General features: G+C 40.1%; 2 protein-coding genes across 2 annotated transcripts in view; both read left to right on the forward strand.

The window, feature by feature from the left end:
* C922_05510 (hypothetical protein) overlaps window positions 1–545 on the forward strand; it is a gene marked incomplete at both ends in the record, with an annotated part of 3,295 nt that extends 2,750 nt beyond the window's left edge. Inside the window, one exon of the mRNA XM_008821081.1 lies at window positions 393–545. Within this exon, the coding sequence (XP_008819303.1) occupies window positions 393–545 (153 nt within the window). The remainder of the gene's footprint in view (window positions 1–392) is intronic.
* A 7,087-nt stretch (window positions 546–7,632) lies between these two features.
* Window positions 7,633–8,314, forward strand: C922_05511 (hypothetical protein; the record flags this gene model as incomplete). The annotated part of the gene is made up of 2 exons (XM_008821082.1): window positions 7,633–7,893; window positions 8,126–8,314. The coding sequence occupies 2 exons, from the start codon at window positions 7,633–7,635 to the stop codon at window positions 8,312–8,314; spliced, it is 450 nt and encodes a 149-aa protein (XP_008819304.1).

Consider the following 8,314-nt stretch of genomic DNA (forward strand, 5'->3'; position numbering starts at 1 on the left):
CCGGGGAGCGCGTCAACGAGCGTGGGGGTGGGCGTGGGGATAGGAGTGGGGGTAGTGGTAATTCTGGCCATAGCGGCGTCATATGGGGTATATAGGGTATTCTTTGGAAGGGACAAAAAACGGAGAGGAGGAACCAGACACGGGGAAAACCCACAACGGGTCAGCTATGCGAAGCAATAAGAGTCGAAACCCTGAAGGGGGCAAGCCTTTGTGTTTAATATAAACCCACCCACCCCCACACAACTCCTGTCTAAAACCGCCAATTACCACTCCCGCCGGGTGGAAGGGGAAACGCAGATGCCGCCCCTCCTGCAGATCTTCTGAAGCAGAACCCCAAATCTGAGATTCCAACCCGGCCGCTGGAGGGGCTGCTTATATTTGTATTTGGTCAGGAGGGGGGGCTTAAGCCTGCGTCCTCCAACCGAGGCAGGGAGAGGGGGGGAAGCCTCAGGACTAGGTCGAAATTCAGGGAACAATCGGTGAAGGAACAAACCGTGGACGAAGAAGGACAGGGCGAAGAAAGGGGAGTTGAGGGGGGGCCATGAGACACGTGGTGGTTTAAGTGACCTGTCCGGATTGCAAGGGGGGGCATTAGACTTCGGAGGGGGGGGTTCAGGAGTCGAGGTTTAGGTTCAGCAATATGGAGTTTAGGGTTCAAGTTTAGGGTTTACGGTCGTGGGTTTTGGTAATTAGTGTTCAGGGTTTAGGTTTTAGCCTTAGGTGTTCTGGGTTTAGGGTTCGGGTTTAGCTCTTCGGTTTAGGTTTAGGTTTATGGGTTAGGGTTTAGGGCTTAGGGCCCAGGGTTTAGGCTTCAAAGTTTACCGTTCACGGTTTAGCATTCAGGCCCTAGGGATTATGTTCAGGGTTCCGGGTTCAGTGCTTAAGGTCTAAGGTTAAGGTTATAGGGTCTAGGGTTCAGATTTCATGATTAGTGTTCAGGGTTCAGGGCTCAGGTTTCAGGGGGCAGGGCTTAGTTTTATGTTTAGGTTCAGAATTGATGCTCTAGGGTTCAGGGTTCAGGGGTCATGGTTTAGGTTTAGCCTCAGAGTGGATGGTTTAGGGTTCAGGGGTCAGGTTTTACGTCTTAGGGTTTAGGGTTTATGGTTGAATTGCAGGCTTTATGGCTTACGGTTTCGTCGTATGCATTCTGCGTTTAGGTTTTACGAATTATTGTCTATGATCCAGGATTTCGAGTTGTTGGAGTTTAGGCGATATTCCTTTTTTTTTCGTGTCCTTGATTGCAGAAGTCTGGTGGTTCATAGTTTATGGAGATAGCAGTTCGCCTTATGTTCTTGTTTTAAGATCTATTTCTCACTATCTAGTTCTCTTGAAGGTAGATGTATGGCTCAGTGCTTATGGTTTACATGTTATAGGCCTGTTTTTATTCTCTCTTTGTTAATCTCGGTTGTTTATGATTCTTCGTCTACGGTTTAGTCCTTATCCTTCATGGCCCTGCTGTCGTCACTGGTCCTTTAGTTGGCAGGGGATACGGCTTCTGGGGTGTTTCTGAGCATGTCGCTGCTTGGGACGAGGCTTCATGAGGAGGATTTAGTGGGTCATTTGATTAGTCTCGGGTTTATTTGGTTTTGTCTATTGTTTTTGGCTCAGGGGGAGTTACTTGTCCGTCTTGTTTACTCTTCATGCTTAAGGTTTATGGCTCATTAGTGAGCCGCTTCATTCTTTTACTCCACGAGCTAGGGTTCAGACCTTTCCTTTTTCTTTTTTTTTTTCTGGCACTTATTCTTCCTTTGATTCTTCACTTGCACGGTCCATATGTATAGGATATTTCAACTTGTGCCCCCTTTGGGATTGGTGGTTATACTGCTAGGCTCACGGTCCCATCTTCCTAGCATGTTTGTTCGTTGCTTCATTAACTTCTTCTACCCAGCTCATCGCATACTCCTTGCTGTTATTTTTTACTTCTCACGCTTTAGTTGTGTCTGCATAAGCTTCGTCTCTTTGAGTTCTCCCTATGACTCTAGGCTATTATTTTCATCTGGCAAAGCCTAAGATTCATGTTCCACGGTCCTCCATGTATGGGGTATGGTGTCTGCTGGATGATCCAAGGTTTCTGTATTATTCTTCCTGCCTAGCCTTAACTATTCAGGCGTCAAGGTATAAGCTTTATCTGGTCGAGTTAGGTTGTCACAATTTTCGGTTTCGCGTTAGTTGTGGGAGCTGCTTTTTTATAGCAGTCTTTTTCTTTTAAGCTGTGCTTTTATGGCTCGGATTGGGGTTACTATTGTTTACGCCATGCTTGTCCTTTTACTCCTTTCTTCTCCTTGTGAGCATCCTTTAAGGTTGAAGTCTTACATCCTATTGCTCACTTGTATAGACTACATGTTTCTGGATAGTCTTCAAGCATAGCGCCGCCTGCTTCTTCATGTATTGAGAGGACTCATGCGTTTCCTGGTAAGGTCAGGTGTCAGTCTGTGTGTATGCATGGCAGTTCATCCCCACCTCATCGATTTAGTCTAGTTTGCTTTTCTTTAGGGGGCACTTTCTACTCTTTAATGTTTAAGATTAATCTTCTATCTTCTATTCTTATGCGTCTTGTCCTGATTTTACGGCTCAGGCTTTATCTCTTATTTGTACGCTTCATTGCTTAAGTGTTTTGTTCTGGGGTCGTCCTTATTGTTTAGTCTTTATCTGTATTGTTTAATAAGTAATTGCTTTCCCCCTGGCTTTATGCCTTAGTCTTCTTCTGTCTTGTAATCTCTTGACGTCTTCACTATTTAGGATTCACCGTCTGGTTTTTATCTTTTGTTCTTCAGGATTTTTGGGTTACGTTTGAGTTTATATGGTTTATTTGGGTTGCTCTTGGCTTAGGGTCTATTGGAATCTTCTATGGTTTATCCGTATTTTTAATTGTTTATGGCTAGTGCGTCATCTCTGTCCTTCTCGGTTATTTTGTTTTTATTAGCTTTTATGATGTTCTTTGTTATTTTGGCTTTTTCTGTTCTTGGTTTTAGGATCGTCCCTTTATTCTTATGGTATACCGCCGAGGCGATACGTTCAGGATTTATCCTTTGGTTTTGAATTATATGGTTTCCCTAGCACTCCTCAGTTGTGGCATACAGAGTTTCTGAGTACTGTTTTTTTCTCAGCTACCTGTGCTATTTGTTACGTTTTAGGCTTGTGTTTCGCAATTTATTCCATCATCTCTCAGTGTATCTTCCCGAAGGCTGCTTCCTTATGCATCAGGTGTACTTTCTACAGCTGGTAATCCGTTGGGTCCTGCTGAATCGCTTGATCTTTAGGTTTTATGTTTTCTATTTTTGTTCTATCACTTGGTCTTGAACGTGTTGTTCTTATGGTGTATGATCTATTGTGTAGGCGTGATCGCTATGGGGCTATGCTCCCTGTTTTTCGTTCTGTCATCACCCTTTAAAGTGTCTTGATTACGGTTCCCCATTTAATGCTGTTTCCTGTGGTGTTATATTCTGGACTTTGCGCTTTCTTCTATGGCCTCTATCGGCCACTGCGGGTGTCCATGTGGCGTGCTTCTCCCTTTGAGCTACCTTATGATGTTGTTTTCTCTGTGGTAATCTTGTGCCTACTGGCTGTTTTTAAGGTTTTTCTTCCTAGTTCTTCTTTAAGGTCTTTTCCTATCTGTTTCGGAAGATATAATAAGACATATATCTGTAGATTCTTTATTATTCTGCCCAGATTCAATATATCCTAAGTGTCTTAATATAAAAATACGAAACAGTCAATGTATAGACTCTGCCCGCTTCCTGTTGTGAGATATATACACAGGGGCAACAGTCTTACTGACCTAGGGCTATTTTCCTGGCTGTTTTATTCTCATCCTCTCCCCATAGGATATATTTGTAAAATCGGGGAGTTATACATGCAGCGATGACGCGCCGAATTATAGAGCACATATTCATCTATATTAATGTTAATCCATACTGTTGTAAGATCTTTCGCTCAGGAGTTGTCCCTCAGATTAGAATGTGTACCTTCCTCTTTTTCTATGTGACTAGTGAACTTTTCTTAATGATATGGTTACTATTTGATGGGTACACAAGACTTTTGTGGTTTCAGGAGTCTTTGAATGTTTTTATTGAAATGTGTCAACACATGTTGAATGATTTGTATTTATCACTTGACTCCCTGCTTCTACAAGGAACTTGTAGATATGACTCTGGAGTACAGGCGATTATAGGAGAGTACTGCATAACTGTTGGATCCACTCTTAGAGGAGATATGCTGTCGGTTATGAATTCCACTGGTGTTGTGGAAGCCTCCTGTGCTCATAGAAAATATATGTATATATGACGTCCAATAAATTAACCTTTGTATTTAATTGAGGATAATAAGAGTTGCAAGGACAGATATCGTGCTTATTACTGCTATTCACATACAACTGTGATATATTCATACGATGACTGTTGGTATTGTATGTTCTATTATGCAAAACAGAGTTCATAATTTTTATATCAGCACTGTGAAATACGAAGGATGGAATGGTGATAAATAGTATAGACCTCTTTACTGTTTTTCTACAAACAGAGGTATGAAGCCGGGTCAGAATGGGAAAAGATTAATATTGTGCTGTTAATTTATCTGTTTCTTCATGTAAACAGATCTAAATAGCGCTCCTTAGGTGGCAGCATTCTCATAGTCCATACGGAACTGACAGATTTTTTATTTATACTTACAATATATGCCTATTATAATGTTATTGTGGACAATCAATCGTTTATATTGGAATTGTTAGATTACCCTTCTGTATTAATATTGTGTGCTGTCTGAATAAACATGCTCTTTCTATAAAATTATATCTATCACTATGATATATCATACTGTATACCCGCATTGTGGAAAAATTATTCGGCTGATTTTTTAGGTGTCAAATCACCAAGCTATCAGTAACTTATTGCTACTACTTGGAACAAGGAAGCATATAGTTAGTCGCAATCTGGCTTTTAGCATGTTTACTATTAACTTGGAAGAGAATGTCTTCCCACTCTCTGATAAGAATATTTTAAATGTTCTCTATTGGTTGTCAATTTGCGATATTCACTTTGTATATCTATTTGTATGCGCATGGAGGAAGGCTTCTATGAAAATTAGAAAGAAATTTAGAGGAAGCATGCACCCCCTCTAAGGAAAGAAATGGGCGTCCTTCTTGTTCAAATAAGAATATAAGAGACAATCAGTGCGTTGAAATAATCTTCTGGTGTATGCTTGATTTACTAAAATGGACTCAAACATGTAAGCCTTCTTATATATAACCTTCTTGCGTTAATCTTATAGTGAATAAAACTTCAGCTTTCTCATGATTCATATATTGAAGGAAGCATAATAATGGTAACTGATGTGAGGAGTCCATATGTTATGTATACAGATATCTACAGGAAATATTAATATTAAATATTCCCTAGATAGGATTGTGTGAGGACTGATAAAATTAAGTAAATAATACCGTAGTAATTATGAAGTCTCTAAGGTAGATAAAACATACTACTAAAAAAGTGTTCATATATTGATGATTACTGGATGAACAACGAAGGAAACTAAAGCTACATCGGGGAAATTGTAGGTTTCTTATTGAATATGTTACGTTTTCAAAATATAATTAAGCAGAAGCAATAGAGCACAACTTAAGGATAAAGGTTCTAATACTTAAATAGTTTTTAGGCCAGTGTACAGCGGTCACTTCACCTTTTATGTTAACTAGTCTGTATAATTCTTTTGCCTAATCTTATACTATATTAAGGGCTTGTGATAAATATATTTATTCCATAACTTCTAGATATCAATGAATTCAATTTAACAGCAAAAGAATGATTATTACATCTATAAGAAACAACTGAAGATATGTTATATTATTTGTAATCTTAACGACTGGTTATTAATTCGAGAAACATCCAAAACTGAAGCCTGTCCGAGAGAATTAGGTCCTACAGAGGTGGGAGCTCCACGTTATAATAACAATGATCAGGAAAACTATGAAATAAACTATATAGTATTAAGCATTAGGCGAAAAATACAAGGAACCTAAAGGAAAATGATATCCAAATGGAATATTCTCGATATTATAATACGAATAGGGAAACTCAAACAGTAATAAGCAGGCAAATTTATACTCCTCCCCAGCGTGTCTGATTAGAAGGAATATACAACTACCAAGTAGCCAGAGTACGCCAAATATAACATACTATTAAATAAAATGAAAACCAAGAATACGGAAGAATAAATAAACTGGTTAAGGATTATTATGTATACGAACGAATCCAGCAAAGGTAATAAGAATTGAAGTCTTAACCTTAATGACGTACCCGAAAGATAACAAAGGTGCACACTAATCAACAACCATGGGGAGCAGGTGAATAATGACAAATAAGTAATACGGAACCAAGTCACTTATTGAAACCTAATAAATTACCAATTAAAAGAAAGAAAAAATGATGTATTTTCTATAATGCGTATCTAATATTTTCATAATTAGCGCCAGCAGATAATTTACGTACAATCGGAAAGCAAGAAGCCCCGGAAGCTAGTACATAGAAGTCTTTCGTTATAATATTACAGGTGTCAAATATGTGACTATCCAAAGATTAAAAATCTATAAAACTCTAAGACAACTCCCTAACTGTCAAGGGCAAATGAGCAAATATGAAAATCCTGCAAAGATGTAATACCGAATGGTAAACCATTAAATTATAAGTCAAATCTTATTAGCCGAATTTGACCCTTAGGTAAAGCAATATATACGTCACTCGATCCCAGGCGCGAATTAACTCTCATGAGGAAAGGGGAGGTAATATCGGGTTGAGAGTACATTAATAATTATAGACCCTACCGTCCATTTATTGTTGCAACCAGAAACAGAGAAACAGAACATAATGTATTAAGGAGGGGAAACCTATAGAAGAAAAGAATGGGGAAATACCGATGACTGCCCTACTTAAATACACCGCCGGGCGAAATCCCAATCTTCTCCAAGAGGAATGGTAAAAACACAAATGGAAGTCGAAAGGGGAAGATGGGCAACCGCCTAGACACCTCCAGACACACAAAAGAAGAAGGGCATGACAAAAAAGTCCCTGCCCAACTGAGGTATAGTGCAGAGGGAATGATGAGCAACAACAACCTACAAGCCAAAAAGAATTGAAGGATTAACCCCTAACAGGAAAAGGAATAAGAGTCACCAGCACGCTACTTCCGTAAAGGCGTCTGAAAATATGTGGGCATGCCCCTACCACAGGAGGTGACGAACAGCACAGGAGTGGGCATCTCAATGATCCATGGAAAAAAGAGAAGAACCATTAAAACTATCGATGGGCTACAAGGCAGACCCGATAGCCATACTACCCCCCAATACACGAACCCAACAGAACAGGTCGCAAGAAACACGGACACTTATAATCCCCCCCTAGACAAGTATTAGGTACTTATAATCATAAAGTTGAAGAACCCGCAATAGATAAGCAGGCCTTCCAACACAAGAGGACATACAAGTGTCAAACCTAATATGATAGGCACAACTCAACTCAGACGACTAACACCACAGAAGGAGGAGTCAAACACCGGCGCCCAACGAAACAACAGGCCGCAAGGACGTCTCTACAAACAGAAACTCAAAACAATAGTCAAGGTGCCAAACCTCTGATGGGTAGGATGAGGATTTCAGCTGAGTTATCCTCCAAAGAAGGAAGTATTCCCGTTTATGGAATCAATATCCTAAGAGCATTCCCTAGCCTTGTAGGCGAGACCAACTTCCAAACACGGACGACGAATTCTGATAAGAAAGATTTTGTGCCCCCAAACAAAGATAAACGAACACAAAGGAAATTATGGAAAGAAATAAACAATAAAGCGAAGGAGTCTTCAGAGTTTCGGCTAGACAAGGATAACGACAGCCCCGGGAAAAAAATGCAAGTGGGAAATTAGCAGCCACACAAGAAACAGGAGAAATAGGCCAGTCAACTTCACAGTAAGATATGCCCTCAGATTTTTCTTGGAAAATGCTAAGTTTGCACATAAACCCCTGCAGACTCTAAGTAACTGCTACCATCCAACCAAGAGCAGAATAAACAGATCGGGCAGGAAGGATCCAGACAAGCCATGCTGCAGACACCTTTATACCATGATTAAAGCGACAACTTTATAGCATTTTAATGCGAATGCAGTGAGGTACTATATACCTTTTATAATAAACGCAGGGGACGACACAGAAGCCGATGGTGGCGAAACGGTTGATATCAGGGGACTAACACGTCAAAGGGAAGAAATGATAAAGAAGATTATAGAGGCAATGGCTGGCTTAATAAGGGCAAAGACCAAGCAAACGACCCACTAA

The sequence above is a fragment of the Plasmodium inui genome, assembly GCF_000524495.1.
Source record: "Plasmodium inui San Antonio 1 unplaced genomic scaffold supercont1.85, whole genome shotgun sequence".
Lineage (NCBI taxonomy): Eukaryota > Apicomplexa > Aconoidasida > Haemosporida > Plasmodiidae > Plasmodium > Plasmodium inui.